The sequence below is a fragment of the Sus scrofa genome, chromosome 1 (assembly GCF_000003025.6).
Source record: "Sus scrofa isolate TJ Tabasco breed Duroc chromosome 1, Sscrofa11.1, whole genome shotgun sequence".
Lineage (NCBI taxonomy): Eukaryota > Metazoa > Chordata > Mammalia > Artiodactyla > Suidae > Sus > Sus scrofa.
Window position 1 is genome coordinate 231,202,874 of NC_010443.5, and position 25,258 is coordinate 231,228,131.

Sequence of the window (25,258 nt, forward strand, 5' to 3'; positions counted from 1 at the left end):
CAGCTTTTCTACATGCCAGAAATGGCCTTAGGCAATTCACTAAAACTCTCTGTGTGTCGGTTTTCATCATCTTCTTCTTTTTTTTTTTCTGGCCATGCCTGAGGCATGTGTAAGTTCCTGGGCCAGGGATCAAATCCATACCCCAGCAGCAACCTGAGTGGGTCGCAGTGATAATGCCGGGTCCATAACCTTCTGTGCCCCAGTGGGAACTCCTGTCCCCAGTTTTCTTTTCTGTAAAATGGGGATAAGAATAATAGTGCCCACTTCATAGGACCATGGTGAGGATCGAGTTAGTTGGTAGGTAGGAAACTCTAAGTGGTAGGTGTTCCAGGCCTCCTTCCGTATTCATTTTTTGGTGTCTGTATTAGTTTGTGAGGGCTGCTATAACAAAATACTAGTCTGGTTGACTTACACAACAGCAATTTATTGTCTCACAGTTCTGGATACTGGAAGTGTGCAATCAAGGTGACAGCAGAGTTGGTATCCTCTGAGGCCTGGATGGGAAGACTCCCTTCCAGACCCCTCCCCTTGGCTTACAGATGGCTGCTTTCTCCCTACATCTCCTTTGTGGGCATGTCTGCTGTCTCTCTGGTGTGCTTATCTCCATTTCTCACAAGGACACCAGTCAGATTGGATTGGGACTCACCCTAATGGCCTCTTTAAAGGCTCTATCTCCCAACACAGTCCCATTCTGAGATGCTGGGGTTAGGGTTTCATCCTATGAATTTTGGGGAGCTACACCTCAGCCCCAAACACATGATAAGGACCTGGTAACAACATCAACCTAGTCCCGAATGTTTAACTATGGTACCAAGTGCAAAGAAAGCCAGGATGGACCTTGAGGCCATCCCACTAAGTGAAATTAGTTAGAGAAAGACAAATACTGTATGATCCCCTGTATTTGTAGAATTAAAGAAAACTGAGTCCATAGAAACAGAGACTAGACTAGAGGTTGCCAGAGGTGGGGTGGGGAAGAATGGGTGAAGTTGGTCAAAAGCCCAAACTTGCTGTTATAAGATGATGAAGTCCTGGGAATGTGATATAGAGCATGATGGCTATAGCTAACAATACTGTTATTATTGCTATTATTATCTTTGCTTTTTAGGGCTGCACCCGTGGCATATGCAGGTTCCCAGGCTAGTGGTCCAATCAGAGCTACACCTGCGGGCCTACGCCACAGCCATAGCAACGCAGGATCTGACCCGTGTCTGAGACCTACACCACAGCTCATGGCAATGCCAGATCCTTAACCCACTGAGCAAGATCAGGGATCAAACCCAAAAACTCATGGTTCCAAATTGGATTCATTTCCGCTGTACCAGGGCAGGAACTCCGACAATACTGTTTTTAATTTGAAAGCTGCTTAGAGAATAGATCTTAATAGTTCTCAGTATAAGCATGTGAGATGATAAATGTGAACTCAACTTTTTGTGGTAATTGTTTGGCAATATATACACATATCAAATTATTATGCTGTACCCCCCAAACTAATGTGATATTATATGATGACTATATCTCAGTAAAATGCAGGGGAGGGGAGCAAACCTGGCATCTTAAATATAAAGTCTTCCTTCTCCCCTGTTGCATTCCAGGGAAGACCTCAGGCCCAGGTCTTATACCTGCTTTCATTAAATTCCTATTAACTGTGTCAATAGATGGTAGCTGCTTCTCTTCCACACTGACCTTTGCCAGCCGTATGGGGATGTGTTAGAGCTACACTGTAAGAATGACCACTTATCTCAGGTTTTTCTGGACAATCATGGTTTCAAAAATTCTGTCTTCTAGTCCACCTAAGAACACTTGTGCTTTTCATACAATGGGTTCCAAAATTTGGTTTAGAAGTCATAGTCATGGAGCATACCTGGCCAAGGGGGCGACCTGGAGGGGTGGGAGGGAAGGAGGGGCTGGTGACAGGTGGGCGAAGCCAGCAGCCAGGAGGAGGAAAGAGAAAAAAAAGAACCAGAAAATCCATAACTCTTGAACACATTCTCAAAGAATGATAGTTTACTGTAGCACCAAGTCTCAGCTTCTAGTTTACTGCTAAATCTGTTCCTCAAGTAGCATAGTAGTAGGAGCATTTAATACCAAATTTCCTAACTACACAATGGAAATATTAATACCTGCTTGTTGTGTTTGAATGTTATTCCCCAAAGTAATGCTAATATCAATAAAACCCTTTATAAATGAACTAAAGGAACTTGTCAAGTCTTATTTTTTTTCCAGTCTCTTCATAGCCCCCAGGCAGTCATGGCTCTATTTGTACTAAATCCTCCAAGTATCTCTTTATCCTGGATGTGCTGCAGGGATCATCTTCACACCTGCAAAATATTCCTGCCTCACGTGTGCAAATGATTATAGCTCAGCTCCTGGGCCTCATCTAGGAGCTATTGCAGGAGAGGATCAAGTGGATACACATTAGGGAATCCTGGAGCGTCTTTGGCAAAGGCCTACAGATTACTTTGCTGAAGGCATCTGCTAATTGGACAGCAGACCCTGAGTGGAAAGAACAATGTGCTTGTCAGCTGGGAAAACCTCCTCCAAATACCACCAGATACAAGCAAGGCGATATCGGTGTGAAGGTTATTAGAACGGGGCTTGTATTTTGGATAATAAACCCTATTTATGGTCGTCTCCTGGTCATTAAGTATCTCTGCTGTGAGAGAAAACTGGGCTATTAACTTCTTCAGATAGAACCAGAGGGAAGAGTGATCATTTCTTTTGTAAGCAGAAGGGAAGGTTCTGCTCAATAAAGATCAATTAGACATCTCTGTTAAAAGACTTCTTGGAGCTGGTGCCAATAGAAATTCCACTGTCTTAACCCATGCTCCTTACAGCCCTCCCCACCTCTGTAGCTTGCACTGGGGAAAATTTTAAGAGGACACTGGTTCTGGTAAGCTCTATCAGGTGAAAGAAACTCTCATATCCATGGCTGAATGAGCTTTGATGTTGAGTGACTTTCATGCATTTAGCAAGGGTATCCTCAGAGGATGGCAGGCAAATCAAATGCTCCCCTGGATTCAGCTGAGCATCAGTCATCCTCATGAGGGATTTTTAAAAAAGAATATAGGAGTTCCCGTCGTGGCGCAGCGGTTAACGAATCCGACTAGGAACCATGAGGTTGCAGGTTCGATCCCTGCCCTTGCTTAGTGGGTTAAGGACCCGGTATTACCGTGGGCTGTGGTGTAGGTCGCAGACGCAGCTCGGATCCCACGCTGCTGTGGCTCTGGCGTAGGCTGGCAGCTACAGCTCTGATTCGACCCCTAACCTGGGAACCTCCATATGCCATGGGAGTGGCCCTAGAAAAGGCAAAAAGACAAAAAAAAAAAAAAAAAAGAATATAACAATAGGTACTATGAAAGATCAGGGGGTTCGAACTACTAATTCCCAGGAAGTAGGAAGGATCTGGGGGGCCCTGGAGTGTCCACTGCATTAAGGAAACCCTCTACCATCCCCTGTAATATCTTACACGTATCATCTCATCCCCTTCCTTTAAAATATAATGTGCTTCTAGTCCCTGGCTTAGACTGTGGCCTCTCATGTCAATTCCATCTTTTCTTGCTTTCTGAGCTCCCGTATGGTTTTCTTACCCTTCAATTATAATACCTGCCTGACAGTTAATTTTCCAAACATCTGTCCCTCATCTAAGATGTAAACTTTCTTTTGCTTGCTTGCTTGCTTTCCTTCCTTCCTTTCTTCCTTCCTTCCTTCCCTCCCTCCCTCCCTCCCTCCTTCCTTCCTTCCTTTCTTTCTTTCTTTCTTTGTCTTTTTAGGGCCGAACCTGCGACATATGGAAGTTCCCAGGCTGGGGGCCGAATCGGAGCTACAGCTGCTGGCCTATACCACAGCCATGGCAACACCAGATCTGAGCTGCATCTGTGACTTACACCATAGCTCATGGCAGTGCTGGATCCTTAACCCACTGCGTGAGGCCAGAGATTGAACCCACATCCTCATGGATACTAGTGTTCGTTTCTGCTGAGACATGAAGGGAACTCCTTTTCTGTTTTTTTAACCCCCTATTACCCATCCACTCCCAGTATCTGGTCTGATCTCCACATATGACAGGCATGTTGAAATAAGCCTGGATGTTGGTTTTGTTTATCTTGATCACCACATTCCTGAAAGGGGGCCTGTATTCACTGGACCAAGTCAGGTGAGAATTCAGAACGAATGAATATGGATCTAAGGGGAGACATCCTCTATACTTAAACTCAGAAGCTACTGGACTTAAAAATCCCCCAGCAGTAATTCCAACATCAATGTCCTTTGCCTTTGTGTAATATATTTCTATTGCTATGTAACAAATTAATACAAACTGGACAGTTTGCTGTACATAACTTTATTTTTGCTCTGTTTCTATAGGTCAGAAGTCCAGGCATGTCATGGATGAATTCCCTGCTCAGCTGGGGGTCTTACTGGCTGATGTCAAGGCCTTGGCCAGAGTGCTGGTTCTAGTCTTGGGCTTGATGTCTGCTTCCAAGCTCGCAGTTGTTGGAAGAACTCATTTCCTTATGATTGTAGGGCTAAGGACCCCTTTCCTTGCTGGCTGCCATGCGGGGTGGGGGGTGCTCTCAGGTCCTAAAGGTCACCTGCTTTCCTTGCCACATGGCCGCTGCCATCTCTAATGCTGGCAATGGAAACGCTTCCTCCATGTTGAGTCCTCTTTACACTTGGTGTCTCTGTGACTTCCAGACTCAAGTTTAAAGGGCTCACTTGGTTTGACCAGGACGTTTAGGGTGATGATCCTATCTGAATGTCAGCTGATTTGAGACCTTAATTACATTGATGAAAATCCCTGCCAAGTAGAACTTAAATTAGTGTGATTGGATCATTGGAGAAGGGTATATGTTCAGCAGGGGATGGTCATCTTGGAGGCCTTCTTAGAATTCTGCCTCCTTCATGAGCCATGATGCTCAAATGAAAGCTTTGCTTATCTGCCTGTGTCAGACTTACTGATGTCATCCCTTCGATGAGTCATGCAGACAAAAGAAGCATAAACCTGTACTGGACATGACAAGTGCTGCAATCTGAAGAAGGAGGGAAAACACAACCTTGGCTTTATCCCTTGATAAAAGTGATGTTTCATGGTGTTGGGAAGATTTTCATTGGGTCAGTTGTCTGACTGAGGCACAGCCTTAGTGAGGTGACAAATAGCCAAGAATTACTGCCTCTTTTTCATGGTATGATGAAGGTCTAAGAGCAGGGTCAGCAAACTATAGCCAGCTCCCTGTTCTTATAAATAAATTAGCGGACAACCACCAGCCTTATTCATTTACAAATTCTCTCTGGGTGCTTTTGTGTGGAGTGGCTGTGATAGAGACATTGTAATCCGCAAAGCCAGAAAGCCCCAGGTGACCTCCGGTCTAAGACCATTCCTGTAGTTCTCTGATAAGAATCACTTGCAACATTTGTTAAAAATTCAGTTTCAGGAGTTCCCGTCGTGGCGCAGTGGTTAACGAATCTGACTAGGAACCATGAGGTTGCGGGTTCGGTCCCTGCCCTTGCTCAGTGGGTTAACGATCCGGCGTTGCCGTGAGCTGCGGTGTCGGTTGCAGACGCGGCTCGGATCCCGCGTTGCTGTGGCTCTGGCGTAGGCCGGTGGCTACAGCTCCGATTGGACCCCTAGCCTGGGAACCTCCATATGCCGCGGGAGCGGCCCAAGAAATAGCAACAATAACAACAACAACAACAACAACAACAAAAAGACAAAAGACAAAAAAAAAAAAAAATCAGTTTCAGGGCCTGGCTTGGAAGCACTCAGCCAGAATCTCCAGAGGAGGGGCTTTGGGAAGGTAAGAGTGAATGAGCTTCCCAGGTGATGCTTATCACCAGGGAATGCCTGTGCTCAGGTGTGGCTGCCCCACGAGGTGAGGGACGAGGCTTTAAAAGAGACAGTGGGAGGGGAGGGGGTTGCTTTCAAGAGCACAGACCTGGAGATTCCACCGTCTTGACCTGCGGCCCAGCTCTGCCTCTTACCAAATTTCACCACCTCAGGTAAGTTATTTTTGCTTTGTGTTCTCTGCTGAGAAATGAGGGTCACGTGTCTGGGTGGCAGTGTGTTGAGACAGGTTGAGAGCCTAGTACAGTGATCGGTATGGTCACTCTCACTGAGAGGAGCAACACTGTGCAAACACAGAAGACCCCACTGTGGAAATGGGTCATAAATGTCAGGCCCAGCAGGGCTTTTCAGTAGTCCTTGGTGTATAGTTGTCTTCCTCAGAAAGGAAAACTCCTTTAAAGGAATCTCCCCTATGTTCAAGACAGAATTAAGGCCCCTTAGAAACTCTATTCCCTGCACATCACTGAGTATTATAAGATGTAATCATTATTTAAGGGTATAGCTACATTTGCAAAGGAATGTTTAATTTTATAACTGAAAATGCGTGTACTTAACAGGAGCCATATATATATATTTTTTTTCACATTTCTGAGGTTAATTTTTTTAAAAAAGTCTTTGCTTGACGAGATCATGCAAATTCAGCCATCTGTGTAGCTGTTGAAAGACAGTTTTTAGATACATGACCCATAAATTCTTGCAAGACACAGGACTCCAATAATACTTCAGGTTACCAGGGAGTTTCATATTTTATTAAAAGGGGGAAAAATCAATCCTGAATCTTTTTAGTCCAATGACTAAAGAATCACTCCATTGATTTTGTTCAGCTACTCAGGTGGGTGTGCAATTTATCTTGATTTGGTCTTATTCAAGTTTACTTTTTCTGGGAAGTATTAATTCGAATGCAAGGTGGAAAATACTGTAATACGAGACCATCTTTAAAGCCACTTTACACAGCTTGTGTAAACATTCTAGGGTAGAGTTTTACTGCTTTTTTTAAATATGGAACTTGAGATGACTGTATGTTTTTCCTCTTCTTAACAGAAGAGGGAGGCAAAGGCTTGGCTAAACAGTGTTCCAAAGACCCAGGCTAGAGAGAAATGGATCCATATTCTTAGAACAGGTAAACAAGAACAGGATGAATTCTGCCAGGTATGATTAGGTTTCATGAAAGAAGAAAAAAAGCACAATTGGCAAATGAGTGTGTTTGCTGATGTATTTTTAAACTTTCTTCTTCTTCTTCTTCTTCTTTTTTTTTTTTTTAAAGAAAGTACCAGTGAGAACCCCAGAAAACAAATCTAAGAGAGCAGGGGGAGGGATATTCATTTTAATTAAATGCAGTATTGGAATCTTGCAGTGCCCTAAAACACAGCTGGTGTGAACAAGGTTGTTCAGGATCTGCCTGAATTAACTCCCTAAGCAAACGTTGAGGTCGCAGACCACCTGGCTGAGCTCCAGGCTAGTGGCTAGTGATGCTGGATTATTCCTTTCCCCTCTTGTCAAGGGGAAAAGCCGGAAGGCTGACCACCAATAACGGCATGTATCCCAGCCGGGATCTCCAATGCTTAGAGACTCTCTCAGGCTAATGTCTCTTGTGCAGACACCTTTCCTTGAAAACTCCCATAGAGTTCCTATGGCTCACACCTGGTGCCAGCCAGCAAGCCCTTGTGAAAGTGTGCTGCTAATAGAGAATTCGAAGGAGCTCCTTGTGGGGTGGCCATCTTGGTTAAAGGCTCTGCCTCCCACAGTTTCCAAAGGAGCACAGGGGAGATGCAGGGCCTTATTTGCTGGGAGATAGGGATATTTGGGCCAGGTTCACTTCAGAGATTCATTTTCCTTGATAGATATGGGTCTTACTTTTTTGGGGGTTGTTTTGCTTTGTGTGTGGGTGGTGTCGTGGGAATACTAGGGCATGGTAATCATTGGAGTCAGCTGAACTGAGTTGAGATTGCTCTCACCCTGCAGTGAGACCTTGGACAGGTTTCTATCTGGTCTCCATCTGCAGAATGGAAATTGTAACGCCAGTCTCATTTTCCTCTGAGATTGTTATGAAGAGCTGGTGAAATGTGTTTACGAAAGTGCTTTTGTAATGGTGTATATAGGTGTGTGGCAGACAGCATGCCAGTTTGGATTTAAATGAGATTCAGAACTATGCTTAACAAGATAAGCGGGTCAGAAGAGGGCCAGGATGGAACGAGGGAAGCAGGATGGTTAGGTGCTCAAGTTAAGGAGGCACTGCCTCCCAGGGTGTTTATATGTGGGCTCTGAATGTGCAAAGCCCTGAGAGTTGGTGCCTCCTTAAATTTTGCATGCTACTCACCCTGCTCGCCTCACCTTTGTCTTGAGTGAAAGTAAAATATATATATACTTATTAAAATTATAAGTGTGATATGCTTTGACTGTAACAAAGCCTACCACTGCTTAATCTAACTTGGTGAGGTTACCGCCAAGATAATTTCTGGAGTGTCTGTCCTTGTGTTTTCCATACACGCACTACCTTAAACTAGGCTTTTTGTTCTGACCTCAGGGGTAGCACAGAAACAGGTGAAAGAAATCCAAATCTGGTATCAAAACCTTCTTGGTGTTCTTGAAGTTCCCTAGTGGCTCAGCTGGTTAAGGATTCTGCAGTGTTACTGCTGTGGAACAGGTTTGATCCCTGGCCTGGGAACTTCCATAAGCTAAAGGCATGGCTAAAAAGAAACAAATACCCCAAACCTCATTGGTGTTAAAGATCTTTGAGGTGGGTGTGTTTGCAGACTCTGTGGAGGGGGTCACACAGCACACGTGACACAGCAAAATGCACTTGGACTCTGCTTCACCCAGTTTTCTCTCCATAAGCCACACCTTAAAGAATTGCTCCAGGAGGTCCATCTAAAACTCGGGGTTCTTGTCTTGCTTCTCCTAGTTGGCTGCCTGCCTTTCTTCATTTACGATTTCCTCTTTCATCTCAAGAAGACACATTTGGCCATTTGAAGATTTTTTTTTCCTCTTTTATTTTTAGGGCTGCACCTGTGGCATATGGAATTTCCCGGGTTGGGGGCTGAATTGGGGCTGTAGCTGCTGGCCTATGCCACAGCCACACCAGATCCGATCCTTAACCCACCGAGTGAGGCTAGGTATTGAACCCACATCCTCATGAACACAATGTCGGATTCTTAACCCACTCAGCCACAACAGGAACTCCCATTAGAAGATTCTTAACACTTGTATCTTTCTCCTACTGTCTTAAAGGACCTGAGTGCTAAGAAAGGACTACTTTCAGGAATGGGGACGGGGAAGAAAAGTTGTTAATATTTCAATAGGTTTTGTTCCTGATAATATTATATCCATAGGCACATCTCCCCTGCCCTTCCCTGGCATCTTTGAAATGCCATCACACTGTCCCTCATGTCTTCTGATGGGCTTGTTTCTCTTAACAATAGCTGTGGAGATTTTCAGTAGGACCTATAAGCCCATGTCATTGTTTTTAACAGCTGCCTATATGTTACCATGTCAGTGTGTCAAAATTGAACTCTTTCTGTACTAGGAGATGTTTGTTCTTCCTTTTTCACTCTTGCAAATAATCTGCAGTATAAATCCTCCTACGCTTTTCCCTTCCTTGTACACTTAGGTTTAATTTGCTGGGCCAAACAGAATTTGCATTTTGACAGCAGAAGATGGGAAGGATGATTGTGAGCACAGCGTGGGCTCTGTCCCTGGTGTTTTTCTTGCTGACCAATCTCCACTGGATACACATTCACATACAGTTCTCATTTATAGCTTAAGGGCTGTAGGTAAAAACGGGAAGAGCTGTTTTTCTAAAAAAAAAAAATTCTTGGTAAAATATTGTGTGTGGCACCAATATGACTTCTTTGGGAATGGCAGCTGGAAAGAGAAATGAGGCATTTCCCTCTGACTCCATATAAACCACGCTGCAGTTTTGGCCTGGCTGGAGTCCCAGGCCTTGGGGGCGGTGCTCCAAGGCAGGAGCTATGCGGACGCAGCGCCACACAGTGGCCAGTTGGAGAGGACGCGCTTGTTTACAAGTGCAGGCACAAAATCCTTGGGAACTAGAAATGCTTAAGAAGCATTTTACTGGAGGCTGAAGTCCTGCATGAACAGCAGGGAGATTGGAGCCAGTGACATTTGGGGTATTGTTAAAGTGACTCCGCGTTTAGCCGAAGGCTGGTGCCTGGGGCAACTCAGGTTACTGTTGCTTTTGAGTGAATTTGCATTTTAGGTCTCACGGGCTATCTACATACATTAGAACAAACCAGTGGCAATATTCCAGGAGCAAATGTTTCTAGGCAGTGCATATCTGACTTCAGGGACCTCTGCCATAACTCTGTGGTCCATAAGTTGGGAACTACTGAGATGGGATATTGAAAAGCTGAGTGTAAACGAAATCGCTAACTCAATGTCAAGGGGAACATCCTCTTTTTAAAGGAATCCTGGGGTAGGTTCTCACCACACAGAAGGAACGCCCTGTTACTCCTCTTCAAGATCTTAAAATGACCCCCTAATGTAACAAATCAACTTCTCCAGGCAACTTGTTACCCTTCATAAGGAACTCCCGCCCTATAAAGAGCCTCGTTACCTGCACTCTGATCAGGGCAGGTTCTGATCAAACAGAAGGCTTACTTTTGCTTCTAAATCTCTGCTTTTATTTTTGTATCTCCCTGAAATGCAACTTCTGCCCCTGTAGCAATCCAAAGCCTTTCCTGGCCTTCTCTGCCAACTTGGGCCTGAAGTGACTTTAGATTTTGTAAACTCCTGAAGCTTTGACACTGGGTGTCAGTCATTTGATGTGGCCTCTGTTTCAGGTCTGTTGCTTGATGGTCTGACTAGCCTCTGAATTCTGACATCAGTGACACGTAAAGTCTTCATAGCTCCTTGAAGGGAGATGCTAAACATAAAACAATGTAGTATTTCAGTAACTTGCTGGACAATGAAAAAATGAAAGCCAAGTGACATTTTTGTAAGTGTAGATCTTCATATATTGGCTCTGCTTTAAGTAGACATAAAAAATCATCTTTGATTCATTCACTTATTGATTTGTTTAGTCACACAAATGCATGCTCCCTCATGCCTGCAGGACTGTAGGCACCTATGCAGGCATATACAGGGCCAGGTAGGTTCTTAGCCTTCCACCTAAAATAGAGATGTGTCCTGCAGAAAGCACACCCACCAGTGTGGAAGATCAAGTCATTTGCTTGCAAAAACGGAGCCTGTCTGCTTGGATTAGGGACTGAGAATCCAGACCATGTGGATCACATGTCCACCACGCGGGTTACATGTCCCACTTTCCTGGGCCTGATGGGCTGCTCAGGAAATACTTTTTTTGGGTGAGTAGTGGTAGGCTTCTGCTCTTTGCAGCTCTGCTTCCTCTTGCTTTGCTCTATGTAGACTTTTCCCACGTGAACAATGTGTTGCTGGCCTCTGGGTTAAGAGTTGTTAGTTAATGCACACAGGGCAGTGGACAGCTGCTAACTGGTGTGGGTTCAGGGGATGTTGTACCTTGGGAGGATTTGTGCCAATTACTTAGCTGCCTGAATACCAAGATCCTTCATACTTCCTTTATAATAAGATGAGCTGGGGTCTCGTATTTATCCCAAGAGGACAGCCTGTCCAAATCATCTATATTTTAGCGGGCAGTACCAAACTTCAGGCCTTGGCAACACACTTTAAATAATTCTTGCCATGCCATATATTTTAAGTATCATTAAAAAGCCATTTTCTTTTTAAAATATGTGCAATATGTTTTGTGAAACCTATAACAAGTCTATGAAAAATTGATGATTTTTCCACAGGGATATGTTCAGATGATTTTGATTCTGCTTGCCAAATGAAAAATCTAGCATGTGTGTGTCCTTTATCTTACTGACTCCCTCTGAGTGTAACTGCTATGTTCCTGAACAAAGAGAAATGGGTTCCACACTCTGAGTAGCCACGTCCCTACCTGTGGTGGGCAGAGGATGTGGTGCAGATGTGAACTAGGAAGCATGGATTTCCCTTTCAAATGCCTTGTTTTCCTATTCTGTGCCTTTCAGTCAGCTCCATGTAAATTGGGTCAAAATGCACCATAGGTGCTGCTGGCATGTACAGGGGATGGAAACAGGGCCCAAGGAAGATGCAAAGAGAGCTTTACAGTCAAAGATAATAATCGTTCAATCTTTCAGTTAGGATTTTTTTTTTAAACTGAAAAATATGTGCCAACGCCCCCACATACTTTGTTCTCTTTTGAGTTCTCTGGCCCTGAGTGTTAGAAGCAGTTTGCTTTCCCTGATCCTAGGACTCAGAACCATGGTGGGGGTAGAGCAGGATGAGGTATTGCCCAGGTCTCTTGGGAATTACTCCCCATCAACCGTTCCATCTGAGAGTCAAGGATACTTGTTAAGCCACCAGAACAGATAGTGTGGGGGGAACTGGACCCCTCGTGTGGGTGACAGTGGAACAGGCACAGCACCTCGCCCATAAGTAAGGTGGGAGTAGAAGAGCCTTCTAGCGGAGTAGTGGTTGAGCACACAGCTCTTGCTTCACAAACAAGGATGAAACAGGCAATACATAGAGGCTGAAGGGACTGTTGTGATGAATAATTCTGAGTGTGGGGGACACAGTGGTGCTCTGTAAGCGTGGACACTTGACCTGGGTCCACATTGTGGATGATCTCGAGGACTGGTGGTGAGCATGAACTGATTCTGCATTTGAGGGCCCATGGGGGTTTTTGAGATGGACACTGTAGAGAGTAAGATTTGACCTGAGGCTTTGGAAATTGTCTTAAAGAGAATTTAGGAGTTGTCCCACACAGTGGTTTTAAAGATTTGCTTGATGATCCCCCTGAGGGGCTGCTCTGGTGTGAGGGTCTGGGGAAAGAAGCCAAGAAGCTAGGGTCTTAGGCTCCTGTTCCCACTGAATTAGCTGCTGCACCTCTGTTTTACTTGAGCTGCCAGGTAAGAGTCCTTTCCTCCATTCTTTCTTCCTTTCCTAGGTAAACACATGACAAAAATTTCCATCTTAACCGTTTTTAGGTGTATTGCTTAGTAGTGTTAAATATACTCAGCATTAAATACATCTCCAGACTTTTTCCTTGTGCAAAATGCAACTCTCTTCTCTTTATTATTATTATTAATTTTTTTAGGGCCACATATGTGGCATATGGAAGTTCCCAGGCTAGGGGTTGAATCAGAGCTGTAGCTGCTGTCCCACGCCATAGCAATGCAGGATCCAAGCCACGTCTTCGACCTACACTGCAGCTCACATCAACATTGGATCCTTAGCCCACTGAACGGGATTGGGGATTGAATCTGCATCCTCATACATACTAGTTGGGTTTGATACATCTGAGCCACAAGGGGAATTATCTCTGTTCTCTTTTATTTTTATTTTACAAGTTACTTTTTAAAAAATAACAACATTATTACAATATTATTATTTTAGCAATTCTCACTTCCTTATTATGTGAACTCTATTTTTTAATTTTTTAATTATTTTTTTATTACTCAAATGAATTTATCACATCATTACAGTCCAATTTCACAGGATTTCCATCCCACAACCCAAGCACATGCCCCCACCCCCAAACTGTCTCCTCCAGAGACCATAAGTTTTTAAATGTCTGTGCATCAGCATCTGTTCTGCAAAGAAGTTCCGTCTGTCCTTTTTTCAGATTCCATATGTCAGTGGAAGCATTTGATGTTGGTGTCTCATTGTATGGCTGACTTCACTTAGCATGATAGTTTCTAGGTTCATCCATGTTGCTGAAAATGCTGCTATTTCATTCCTTTTAATGGCTGAGTAATATTCCATTGTGTATATGTACCACTTCTTCTTGATCCACCCCTCTTGTCAATGGACATTTAGGTTGTTTCCGTGTCTTGGCTATTGCCAAAGAGTGCTTCAATGAACATTGGAGTACATGTGTCTTTTTGAGTCATGGTTTTCTCTGGATAGATGCCCAGGAGTGGGAATGCTGGATCAAATGGTAGTTCTATGTTTAGTTTTCTGAGGAATCTCCATACTGCTTTCCACTGTGGTTGCACCAATTTACAATCCCACCAGCAGTGTACTAGGGTTCCTTTTTCTCCACACCCTCTGTAGCACTTACTGTTTGTAGCCTTTTTGATGATGGCCATTCTGGCTGGGGTAAGGTGGTACCTCATCGTGGTTTTGATTTGCATTTCTCTAATCATGAGTGATGTTGAACATCTTTTCATGTGTTTTTTGGCCATCGGTATGTCTTCTTTGGAGAATTGTCTGTTTAGATCTTCTGCCCATTTTTGGCTGGGGTTGTTTGTTTTTTTGGTATGGCACTGCAGAAGGTGTTTATAAATTTTGGAGATGAATCCCTAGTCAGTGGATTCACTTGCAAAGATTTTCTCCCATTCTGTGGGTTGTCTTTTTGTGTTGTTTAGGGTTTCCTTTGCTGTGCAGAAACTTTTAGGTTTGATTAGGTCCCATTTGTTTGTTTTTATCGTCAGTACTCTAAGAGGTGGATCTGAGGAGATGTTGCTGTCGTTTATGTCAGAGAGTGTTTGGCCTGTGCTTTCCTCTAAGAGTTTGATAGTGTCTGGTCTTATATCTAGGTCTTTAATCCATTTTGAGTTTATTTTTGTGTATGGTGTTAGGGAATGTTCTAGTTTCATTCTTTTCCATGCGGCTGTCGAGTTTTCCCAGCACCACTTATTGACCAAGCTGTCCTTTCTCCATTGTATAGTCTTGCCTCCTTTGTCATAGATGAGTTGGCTGTAGGTGCATGGGTTTAGTTCTGGGCTTTCTCTCCTGTTCCACTGATCTATATTTCTGTCTTTGTGCCAGTACCATATGGTTTGGTGATTGTTGCTTTGTAGTATAGTCTGAAGTCCTGGAGCCTGATTCTTCCAGCTCCATTTTTCTTTTTCAGGATGTCTTTGGCTATTCTGGATCTTTTGTGCTTCCAAACAAATTTTTAAAACGTTTTGTTCAAGTTCTGTGAAAAATGTCCTTGGTAATTTGATAGGGATTGCATTGAATCTGTAGATTGCCTTGGGTAGTATAGTCATTTTGATAATATGAACTCTTCCAATCCATGAGCATGGTATATCTTTCCATCTATTTGTGTCATCTTTGATTTCTTTCATCAGTGGCTTATAGTTTTCAGAGTACAGGTCTTTTGTCTCTTTAGGTAGGTTTCCTCCTAGTATTTTATTCTTTTGGATGAGATGGTAAATGGGATTGCTTCTCTAATTTCTTTTTCTGATCTTTCATTGTTAGTGTATAGAAATGCTGTCGATTTCTGTGTATTAATTTTGTATCCTGCGACTTTGTCAAATTCATGGATGAGCTCTAACAATTTTCTGGTAGAGTCTTTAGGGTTCTCTAGGTATAGTATCATGTCATCTGCAAATAGTGATAGTTTTACTTCTTCCTTTCCAATTTGGATTCCTTTTATTTCTTTTACTTCTCTGATTGCCATGGCTAGGACTTCCAAAACTATGTTGAAGAGTAGTCTCTGTTTTCTTTAAATAATAGTTCTGCCTCTGCCTGTCCTCCTCCAGCCCTTGGTAACCATCATTCTCCATTGTGTCTATGAATTGGCCTAGCTAAGTAAGATTTCTTTTCAAAAGACAATCATGTAGCTGAGGTAGCCTACTGATGTATCCATCATTCCTCATTGTTCTCCACCCCACCACCTCCCTGCCCTACCGACAGAAAGCGAGAAAACCGAAATCATGGAAGTCCTGGGAGGCCAGGGTGGCCACCCAGTACAGATGTTATAAGCACGGGCACTTTAGCCAGATTGTCAGTTTCAAATTCTGGTTCTGAGGCTGTGTATATGATGTTCAGCAAGTGACTGAATTTAGTACCTCAGTTTGCTCATCTGTTAAAGGGGCATGATGGTAATAGAATCTGCTTTATTGAAGTTCCCATCGTGGTGCAGAGGAAACAAATCCGACTAGAAACTGTGAGGTTGTGGGTTTGATCCCTGGCCTCCCTCAGTAGGTTACAGATCTGGCGTTGCTGTGAGCTGTGGTATAGGTCACAGATGGCAGCTCAGATCCCGAGTTGCTGTGGCGTAGGCTGTCAGTAACAGCACCGATTAGACCCCTAGCCTGGGAACCTACATATGCCGCAGGTTTGGCCCTAAAAAGACAAAAAAAACAAAAAAACAAAAAAACAAAAAAACAAAAAACTGCTTTATGGGCCTTGTTGTGAAGATTAAGTGAGGAAATCTAAATTAAGTACTTGAAATGGGACCTGACACTTATATAAATGTTTGCTATTATTATTAATGTTAAGTGATTTCCTAGCCTGATACTGCTCCTTTTAAGGAGAGCTGTAACTTTGGACCTACAGCTGGCTACCTTGGTGCATGTCTTTTGAGTTTCCACTTAAGACTGAATATATAGCTTTGACTTACAAGTTTGCTTTCTACACGTCTCTATATCTCATCTAGGGCATGCCATTGATCTTGAAGGATCCTCTATCAATATCTTATTCCTCACGGGAAAGTCATGCAGTTCGTATTATACAGCATAAGGGCAGACACCTGATGGCATTAATTCAGCACATATGTATTGAATGCTTTGATGTAAAGACAATTGGTATAGTTGCTGGGGCCACTGAAGAAACAGCCCCAAATCCCTACTCCTGTCAGTTGTGTTCTCATGGGGACAAGCCTTTGCAATGCAGCCCTTTTAATAAATGAAGTATTTTTTTTGAACTCACCTAACCAAGAAAGATGGAGAGTTTGCATAAAAATGTTCAATTTTGGAAACGAATGCTCTAGACTTACTGCTAGTGGTGCTTTCGAAAAATGATTTGTCAATAGAGACTAAAAAATGGTATAGAAATAGTTGTGATTTCAGGTTTGAGATGATTTTTAAGATCCAAAGTTTCCAAATTGATTTATCTCCAGTTCTTATTCTTGGGTCGTGTGTATAGTTGAGTTCCATCAAATTTAGAACCCTGTGAGGACAGTGTAAGACTCATTTTACTTGGGCTTCAATCAGGTGTCAGGAGGGATGTGTGATTCCGCCAGCTTATGCCTCTCCTGGGTTTCATCCTTTCTTCCTCAGTACAAGCAGGTGACAGTCAGACTTGGAGAAAACAGAAGCAGGCATAGTGGGGTTGGGACTAAGCTTCTAGGGAAATGAGAGTAGGAATTGCCAGCACAGGCTGGGGCTATCCAGCTACGAGAAAAGGTCTATGATACAGATACCATGCTGCTTGCTATTGCTACTTCTCTGTGCTATTTTTGTCTCAACTATTGATATAAAGCACAGCACTTCTTTTCTGGGATCCCTTCATTTGTAGATACTTTCCAACACAGCATTTCAGGGTGCCACTGCTAGTCAAGGTTCTTGGGTGATATGCAACCCACATACTATTAGGAACTGCTAATAGTGGCCTTAAAACCGTCAGAGTTAATCACTGGCCACTGTGCCCCTTGTTCATCACCCATGCAACTTGCCATCATCCCCACCTCTTTCCCATACTGTTCAGGTAGAGTGGAGATCCCTTGAACTTAGGGAGTGGAGGCTTTCTTCTAACCCTAAGGGATGAAGCATGGAGATCTAGATTAATTGTAATAAACCCATTCTCTTTGCCAGACTCCTTTTCAACTCTAAGTGGCAGTGTGACACTGGCTTATGAATCTGGTGTTTCTAAGGAAAATTAAAAACAATTACCCATTTAAAGACAGAGCCTGGAGGAGTTCTCATCATGGTGCAGTGGAACCATGAGGTTGCAGGTTAGATCCCTGGCCTTGCTCAGTGGGTTAAGGATCTGGCGTTGGCCATGAGCTGTGGTGTAGGCTGGCAGCTACAGCTCTGATTAGACTCCTGGCCTGGAGACTTCGTTATGTGGCCATTTGAAAAAAAAAAAAAAAAAAAAGGCAGAACCTAATGAGGTAGCCTTATGCTTACACCTTCTTTCCAGTGTGGAACACTGTTGTGGTCATAAAATATTTGGAGCAGTAGCAGTCAGTTTTCAACCTTAAATTAAAAAAAATGCATCAGAGGAGCCAAGTGGCAGGTGGTCACCAAAACTGGATTGTCTGCTCCCAGATTTCCTGTTACATGAGATGTTAGGATGTCTTTATGACATCAGCCTCTGTTCATCTGGAATTCTAACTGATGCAACAGTTGTAATCCTCTTTTTTTTTTTTTTTTTTTGACATTAGAGACCCATAGAGACCCACATCACAGTTGGGTTTCCATGATTGTGACTGTTAAGTAACTAAGAGAGCACATGGCCTCAATGTGCTGAGCTGTCTATGATTTTTGACCTAGGATCATTGAAATTTAGTGTTGGGAGAACAACTTTAGAGTACCTTTGATCCCAGGGTTCCCACACTAGGTTCTGTGGAATTTCTAGGCCTCTAAGACACTTCCACCCAGAAGGGTTCCATGGCCAATTAAGTTTGGGAACCCCTCCTATCCCCCTCTCACTCAGAAACAGGTTCTGTGTCTACAGCTCTACTCCATCCATCCCTAGGAGATTCCTTGATCTCCAGAGTTCCTGCCTTTGTTTGGGACTTCTTTCTCACTTGTCTGGACCTCTGCAGCAGCCTTTATTCCCCACCTTCTTTGATGCATCTTAAAATTACCTCCATTTACTCATAGCTGAGCATCTGCTAGATGCTGACACTGTTCTAGTGGCTAGAATTACAATCATGTCCTCCCCTCATGGGGCTTACTTACAAGTCAAGGGAGCTATGTAGTAGAAAAAAAAAATACAAAGCAGGTTCCTGTCATGGCTCAGTAGAGACAAATCTGACTAGCATCCATGAGGATGCAAGTTTGATCCTTGGCCTCACTCAGTGGGTTAATGATTCAGCATTGCCATGAGCTGTGGTGTAGGTCACAGACGCAGCTTGGATCCTGTGTGGCTGTGGTGTAGGCAGGTAGCCATAGCTCCGATTAGACCCCTAGCCCAGGAAATTCCATACAGTAAGTATAAGAGAATAAAAGCTTTGGAGAAAAATTGATGAGGGAAAGGAGCAGAAACTGAATAAAGTTTCAGGGAGGACATTTCTGAGAATGTGACATTTAGGTGGAGGCCTGAGAATGGCATGTATAGGTTTTGAGGTGGGAGAAGGTTTGTGCCAGAGCAAGGAGTAATGAGAGTGGATGGAGTAGAGGAAGTAGTGGGGGCCGTGGTCAGCTGGGAGTGGAGACCAGTCATGTGACACCTCCTGGACCCCTGCAGGAAAGTGGCTGTGCCAAGAGAGGTGGGACATGTCAAGGAAGTTTTGAGCAAGGGAGTGATGTAACTAATCTTATAGTAAAAGGATCTGCTTGCTGTGGAAAGAGGTACTGGAAAGGAAGTAGAGGAAACCCAGTAGCAGGTCACTGAAATAATCCAGGCAAGACATGATGGCTCAGACCAGAGTGGTTGTTGGGAGAAGTCAGAATTGACTGGATTCCAGATGTATTTTGAAAGTAGGGACAGGGAATCATGATAAACTGGATATAGTTACGTGAAAAAGTAGGATCAAGTGTGATTGTAGGCTTTAAAAAAACTAGAAGGATGGAGTTGCCTTTTATTAGGATGGAGAAGACTAAGGGCAGAGCAGGTTTGAGGTGGGCAGAGCAGAAGCTGACTGTTAGACATTTTAAGTGGAAATATTTAGTAATCATGTAAATCTAATCCATTGTAATGCACATCTGGAGTTCATGGGCAAGGTACAGGCTGAAGGCATGCACTTGGAGGTAGTCAGCAAATTCATCCTACTAAATGCAGGAGAATGCCTAGGGATGGTGGGTAGGTGGAGAAGAGGAGAGGTATAAGGTCCCAGTCCTGGAATGCTCCAGAGTTTGCTGATTGGGGGTCAGTAAGAGCCTGAGAAGGAGCAGCTAGAAATAAGAGGAAGAATTAGGTATGCTGGAAGCTGAAGAAATTTCCAGGAGGACGGAGTGATCAGCTGGGTCCAATGCTGCTGATGCCTCAAGTAGGATGAGGATTGAAAAGTGACCTGGGATTTAGCAAGGGGAGGTCTTTTGTGGGGTTGACAGGGCAGTTTTGTTGGTGTGGTGGGGGCAAAAGTCAGAGTGGAGCAGGGAGAGAGAGAGTGAGTCTAGAAAAGTCCTGGAAAGAATTCTGCTGTAAAAGGGAGCAGAAATGGGGAGGTAGCTGTGGAGTCCAAGAGAGTATTTTGTCACAGCACAAATTATACTGGGCAAAGTTAGATGGGCAAGGAAGATTTTATTGAAGGCTATTGCAATAGGGGAGAGAGGCCATAACTCTGTGCTTGGCTCAGCTGAAGCAGAGGGTGGTAGAGTTTTTAAGGGCTGTGGTGAGAGGAAGCTGTAGGCCATCCATGTTTGCTAACTGGTTTTACCCAGAGGAAAAGTATCTTCACATATCTTGATGACAGGAGGTAGGGTGGAGCAGGGTGCCCACTGAGGTTATGCTCCTACCCTTTCAGAGAAACTAGGGGGTGGGGATGCTGTCCCCTTTGATTGTATCTTGAGAGAAGTTTCCCAGGTCTTGGAGAAAGATAGTCTCAGGTTGAAAAATTAAGAGGCTTTAAAAAATTTATGTACATTTTAAAGGGAGCAGAGAGCATTTACAGTTAAAAGTCTCCTGAGGAAAATACTATAAGAAAAGAGAAGTCAGGGGCCTAGAGTCAGGGAGAATCCTTATCTAGAGTTTAGTCAGGTTGTGGGGAATTAAGGCCATCTTGGCCAGTTTCAGATACACCATTCTTCTGTTAAATTTTTGATGTCTTCAGGATAACCAAGACCTAAGGCTCCTTTTTCTTTTCTTTGTTTCTTTCTTCTTCTTCTTTTTTTTTTTTTTTTTTTTTTTGGTCTTTTTACGGCCACACCGTAGCAAGGCATATGGAGTTCCCAGGCTAGGGGTTGAATTGGAGCTACAGCTGCTGGCCAACACCACAGCCACAGCAATGTGGGATCCAAGCCACATCTGCGACCTACACCACAGCTCATGGCAGTGTCAGATCCTTAACCCACTGAGCGAGACCAGGGATCGAACCTGTGTCCTCATGGATACTAGTTTGGGTTTGCTAACGCTGAGCCATGATGGGAACTCCTCAAGACTCTTTCCTAGTCTGTTCCAGCCTCATCTTTATCTACCCTGCCTCTTCCTGAGGCCCGCAGATGTCCCTAGCAATTCCAAAAGTGTCTGGACCATTCTAGAAGATGTTGTGCAGCCTTACCTCTTCGTAGCCATTTCTTCTCTTTGATTAACTCCCAGGGCCCTCCCTGTATAGGCAGGAGCTCTTGTCTCATCTTCCCTGTGGGATACTCCCTATACTTACTCCCTGGGAGAATCCATGGCTTTCTTTTCTATGTGTCCCTAGAGTCCATACTGCTTTTATCGTGCTGTCTGTTTTAAGGGCCTCAGTTGATTTTGAGTTCCTCAGGGGCACAAATATTCACCTTATTGTTTCCACTTGCAAAAGGTTTGCTTCTCGGTATTGACATGGGGTCAGATATGTATATAATATTGTCAGAGGACTTGTCATTCTTTCCTCTCAAAACATAGTTGTCAACTTGGGAAAAGGCCTAGAACATTTTGTTTGTACTACTTGGCATGCTATGCAGATAGTGTGTAATTTTTTTTTTTTTTTTAGGGCTGCAGCTGTGGCATATGGAGGTTCCCAGGCTAGGGGTCAAATCGGAGCTATAGCTGCCAGCCTATGCCAAAGCCACAGCAACATGGGATCTGAGCCGCATCTGCGAACTACACCACAACTCACGGCAATGCCAGATCCTTAACCCATTGAGTGAGGCCAAGGATCAAACCTGCATCCTCATGTTCCTAGTCGGGTTCATTAACCACTGAGCCACAAAGGAAACTTTTAGTGTTTGAGTATGGGTCTTAAACCAGTTTCCACTGCCTAAGAAGTATGTGTGCTATAGGGGGAGTAATTGCTTATTTCTGCTTAATGGCAAGAATGTGATTCTGAGTCTGTATAGGACTAGGAGTATATTTAATAAGTCGGCTAAGGCAAAATGAGCTTGTTGAAATCCCATGACTTTGAGACCTTTACCCACCTTATGGATTCTGAGGAAAGGAGTTCATAAGTGATTTCTGTTTCAGATAGTATGGTAATACACAGAGAGCCATGGCAGAGCCAGTTTCCATTTTCCAGTGTGAGATGAGAGTGTGGCAGTCCATGATTACAGGTTGACAAGTTGGTTTAATATCAGCTCAAGAGAGGGCTTCAACTACACAGTTGCTAGATTGATTAATTCAGCATTGCAGGCCATAGTCAGTTTGGCAGGAGGTTTTGTTGGGTATGGGGCTTCAGGGTTCAACTTGGGAGTCCAAGAGAAGGGCTGATGATTTCACCTATAGCTGTGCAAGTTGTGGGGTGGGGTGGGGTGGGAGACTCTCTATGATTAATCTTCAGACCTCCAAATGGGGCTGGAGAGGGGGAAAAAGTCTTTAGAATTAGCAGGAGAAAATGAACAGGAAGACAAAAAACCAATAAGTGGTCACGGAGCTGCCAAGAGTGAGGGCAATAACGAGACAGAATTAGTTCTTACTGACAACTTGAAATTGCCTGGAACATTATAAAAATCAATCAGCCTGTGAAAAGCAGACTCACAGTGACCACTGGATGGTATGATGTTTGCAATTTGTCTGGACACAAATTTCAGAGAAGCCAGTGGAGTTTTAGCCTAATACACAGTTTTTGGCTGGTACAAAGTTTTTGAAGAGAAGGCTCAAAATTTGCTTCCACCAGGGTTCTTTTTCTCCAGAAATCTTGAAATCAGTAGAACTGAAATTAGTTGATTACCCATTTCTCCAATTTCATATCTATTGTTGTTTTGCTGTCCTTGTAATGTATTGTAAGACGTTGGAGAGTCTTTTCCTAGCGAATATTCCTTTGTGGATTGTTTCTCTGCTTTTTTATCCTCTCTAGTGGCATTTAACTCTATTGTGTCCCTCAAAATTTTGATTACGTGAGGGAAAATATTATCCTGCTGAAGCTATTCTTCTAACAGTTATAGTGGGTGCGGAACATATAGAAACTCCTCAAGAATTTTCAATCTCTAGTGAGAGGCCATTGACTCAGCCCTCAATTGAGATAGAGACAGAGAAGTATTTGGTCTTGGGGTGAAGTCTTGGTGGGGCAGGGATTGTGGGTGGTTGTTAACTTTATCCCCAGCGCCTCACATTGGTGGAGATTTGTCCACTGATTTAAGGAAAAAAAAAAAAAAAAAAAAAAAAAAAAGACTTCCTAAAGAGGTGGATGTATTGAGAAATGGTATTTCAGATAGAGGGGAAAGCAAGTACCAAGTGCCCAGAGTAAGACAAATCTTTAGGTGTTACATGACCACCAGGTGCTGGGGGGTTGCTGGTCAAGTGCCTGGGGAGGTGATCTCCAGATAGAAGGGGCCTGGAGTCAAAGGATGCCCTCTGCAGGCCATGTAGAGCAATGGCAGTTACTACACACAGTGGCGCTCTCAAGTGCTACATCACGCGGCTGAATGAATAGATGGAAGGATTTTGAGCCATGGAGGCCCTTGGTTAGATGTATTTTAGCTTTCTCATGCCACTAGGAGAAATGGTCTGGAAGGGGTGAGTCTGGACCAGAGTTCTCAGAGGTATGGGGGTGGGGTATTATTCCCCAAGGGATATTTAGTGATGTAAGGAGGTAGTTTAAGTTAAAGCTACGGGGTTATACTGGCATCTAGGTACACATCTTAAAATGCACAGGATGGCTCCTACCTCTATTCCAAATTATCCAGCTCCAAATGCAGATAGTGCTGAGAATGAGAAATCTTGATCTAGAATGAGAAAATTCTTAGCACACAGGTTTCAAAGGTACTGAAAATACAACTGAAATGTAGAGAGAAAATGTAGTTTACCTAGAGTTGGTCTTACATTTCCGAGCCCTAGTTAGGAGGAAAAAAATTAATGCTGCTTAGTGTAATGTGGTTTAGACCTTGATAGGATCCAATAATGTAAAGTCTCCTTAGAGAATGATTAGTCTTTGGGGGATGGTTGCTCAGTCTTTTCTTTTACAGTAACCCTCTCCTTCATTTTTTTCTGATCTTCTCCAAGTTAATATCAGTGTTTAAAAGGGGGGCTCCTGAGACCCCATATGACCTCAGAATGCCTGGAATATTCTTCGAAGAGCCCAGGGGCCACTGTTGGGTGGAACTGCTGTCTTAGGATTTTCAATCTAGAGTGATTCAGCAATATATCTTTTAGTTTACATATTTGAGTTCCTTGTAAGAATTTGAGAAAAGGGCTGTTCTGCTAAAATAATAATAATAATAATAATAATAATAATAATAATAAACCACTGATCTGAAACACTTGTGAGGCCATCTCCCCTGGAATGTGAATTAAAGGCTTAGATGGGTGTCCTCTGACACTTGAAGTTATTTTTTATGGGTATCATGACATTTGTTTCTAGGTTTTATTCCTGAGAATTGGGCTGCCCAAACCTTTTAGTCATGTCCAATTTTGTCATCATTGTGTAGATGTGGATAAAATCTTTTCAGCATGGTCAATATGTTCTTTACAAATGTAGCAATTTCTCGTTGAAAACTGCCCTCCTCAGGGAACATAATAGATTTCATGGTTCCCCAGTGAAGAGGGAAGTTGCTAACTAGCCGTGTGGCTCAAAGTACATCATTACAGTAACTACTTCCCTTTGCGGAATAAAGAGCCGGTATTACAGCCTTAAAATTCCCTTTTAATACCAATAAAAGAAATTTTCACACTCGCTCTATGAGTAACGTTTCTTCAGTAACTCCTTCTGTATTGCTGAGTCTCTTCTCCCCTTTCACCCGAGAGATGAGAGGACAGTTCGAGGAGAGAAGGCTTTTGAAACAGGGCTGAAAAGGGAGTGTGATGAGGCGTTAATAAGTGTCAATTACTATGAATATAGCAGAAGCCAGTATTTATTGAGTGCTTGCTCTGATCTAGGCATTACTCTGAGCACGTCTCATTTATGAACTCCGATTCTCACTGCAGCCCTACGAGTAGGTGCTGAAAACAGGTTGCTGAGACATGAGAAGGTCAGGTACTTGCTCAAGGTCATGCTTGACTGACTCTGATTCATATCCATGTGCTCTGGTTCCAGGGTCCAAGTGCTGGGCTTTCTGTGTGTACTGATTGTTTTCTGTTCTTTAATGCTTTCTGCGTTGGGATCATCCATCTGTTTACACTAGAAAAGCAACATGTTGTCCGTGTCCTTAAGCAAAGATTTGGAACACTCACATCTCCCTGCTTTGCTCTTTAAATGTTTATTTTTCATATATGTGTGCGTGTGGAGGGGGGGATTCAGTAAAAATTCTCCTACTAGGGATCGCGTTGTGAGTACCAGAACTCTTCCCATTTGTGATGGTCATGTTGTCATGGGTTGTCTACCCTGGATTTGTGTGGCTCAGGGTTGAGGGTCTAGCAGGGCATTGATGAGTCATTCATCCATGCATTTAGCAAAAATTTAAAAGTCTCTCATGGACATAGCATGTG

At 43.4% G+C, this 25,258-nt stretch overlaps 1 protein-coding gene across 1 annotated transcript in view; it reads left to right on the plus strand.

Annotated features, from left to right (window-relative positions):
• The window catches only part of LOC106509192, a 75,603-nt gene that overhangs the window by 7,023 nt on the left and 43,322 nt on the right, over window positions 1–25,258 (plus strand). The window contains exons 3-5 of the mRNA XM_021085100.1: window positions 4,038–4,153; window positions 5,896–5,994; window positions 6,881–6,959. Coding sequence (XP_020940759.1) covers window positions 4,038–4,153; window positions 5,896–5,994; window positions 6,881–6,959 — 294 coding nt within the window. The remainder of the gene's footprint in view (window positions 1–4,037; window positions 4,154–5,895; window positions 5,995–6,880; window positions 6,960–25,258) is intronic.